Source organism: Myotis davidii, unplaced genomic scaffold, assembly GCF_000327345.1.
Source record: "Myotis davidii unplaced genomic scaffold, ASM32734v1 scaffold2838, whole genome shotgun sequence".
In the NCBI taxonomy this organism is placed as follows: Eukaryota; Metazoa; Chordata; class Mammalia; order Chiroptera; family Vespertilionidae; genus Myotis; species Myotis davidii.
In genome coordinates this window covers 44,757-46,132 of record NW_006289419.1, presented here as the reverse complement: position 1 = coordinate 46,132, position 1,376 = coordinate 44,757, and the positions used below count along the sequence as shown (strand labels likewise).

Genomic DNA, 1,376 nt, shown 5'->3' with positions numbered 1-1,376 from the left:
GGGCCGGGACCTTCCAGACCCTGGTGATGCTGGAGACAGTTCCCCGGAGCGGGGAGGTCTACACCTGCCAAGTGCGGCACCCCAGCAGCACCAGCCCTGTCACCATGGAATGGAGTGAGACGCCCTCTGACCTCACAAGCCTCCCCCCACAAGGGCCTTTGCTTGTCCCTGAGGGTCCGGGTCCCGTCTCCCCACACCCCGTTTTCCTTTGCTCGTGTCTCTCCTTCAGCACAGGCCACAGGGTAGCCCTGAGATCGCTTCTGTGGGCACCCACACCCCTGGGAGGCCGCCGTGCCTGCCCTGCTCTGAATTCCCCACTCTTCTTCTCTCAGGGGCCCAGTCTGGATCCGCACAGAGCAAGGTGCTGAGTGGAGCCGGGGGCTTCTTGCTGGGGCTGCTCTTCCTCGGGGCAGGGTTGCTCATCTACTTCAGGGCTCAGAAAGGTGAGGACCCTGCTGGCAGCCAAGGCCCTGAGATGGTGGGGAGAACTGGGGCTTTGCTGGGTGAGCTCTGTGTATGGAAACGGTGTAGAAGCCTCTTTTCCTGTCGGTCTCACATGTCCTGGAAATGCAAAAATAACCAGCTCCCGTTTACTTAGGGTGGAGACATGAGGAGTCATGCCTGTGGGGTTAGGGAGGGGTTAACACGCATCAAGATTTGGGTGCAGATCCTGGGGTAGACGGAGCAGCAGGCTCTGAGTCACTAACATGACACTGGATTCTGACGTTTTCAGGGTCACTGCTTACAGCAGGGGTCCTCAAACTTTTTAAACAGGGGTCCAGTTCCCTGTCCCTCAGACATTCCACACATGCGCACTGCGGGCCCGGGACAAGTCGGCTGCTAAGCAGGTCAGGCATCGGCGGCAAAAACACCCGGCAGGCCAGATAAATGTTTTCGGCAGTCTGCATGTGGCCCGCGGGCCATAGTTTGAGGACCTCTGGTTTACAGCTTCTGCCCTGGTCTCTGCTCTGGTGTCAGCGGGTGGGGGTGCTGCTGGAGAAGCTCAGGTGGCCTGGGCGGGGACCCTGTGTTTGAGGACACACTTACCTTCCTATCTTTAAGTGGCATCTTCCTTCTCTTCCCAGGACACTCTGCACTTCAGCCCACAGGTAACCCTCTTGAGAGCTTATTTGGAGGTTCTAGCAGGGGTGCGCAGCTACTCGTATACCCTTGACCAAAGACCGGTCCACTCCTTGGGGAGGAAGGTCGTCCTCTTTGACCGAGCGCGCCGCTTCGGGAGGGACACACATGGATCGGTGAGGGAGGAGGGGGACACCCACCTAGCCAGCCAGATCAGCCAAATCAACCCTGGTGATCAATGGGGTGACAGATGTCACAGCCAGATCGCCCTCACATCCAGGTAACGCTCTTTAATC

The 1,376-nt window shown here is 58.6% G+C and overlaps 1 protein-coding gene across 1 annotated transcript in view; it reads left to right on the top strand.

Moving 5' to 3' along the window:
* The window catches only part of LOC102760441 (HLA class II histocompatibility antigen, DRB1-16 beta chain), a 24,102-nt gene that overhangs the window by 22,408 nt on the left and 318 nt on the right, over nt 1-1,376 (top strand). Inside the window, exons 3-5 of the mRNA XM_015562776.1 lie at nt 7-114; nt 333-443; nt 1,086-1,148. Of these exons, the coding sequence (XP_015418262.1) occupies nt 7-114; nt 333-443; nt 1,086-1,148 (282 nt within the window). The remainder of the gene's footprint in view (nt 1-6; nt 115-332; nt 444-1,085; nt 1,149-1,376) is intronic.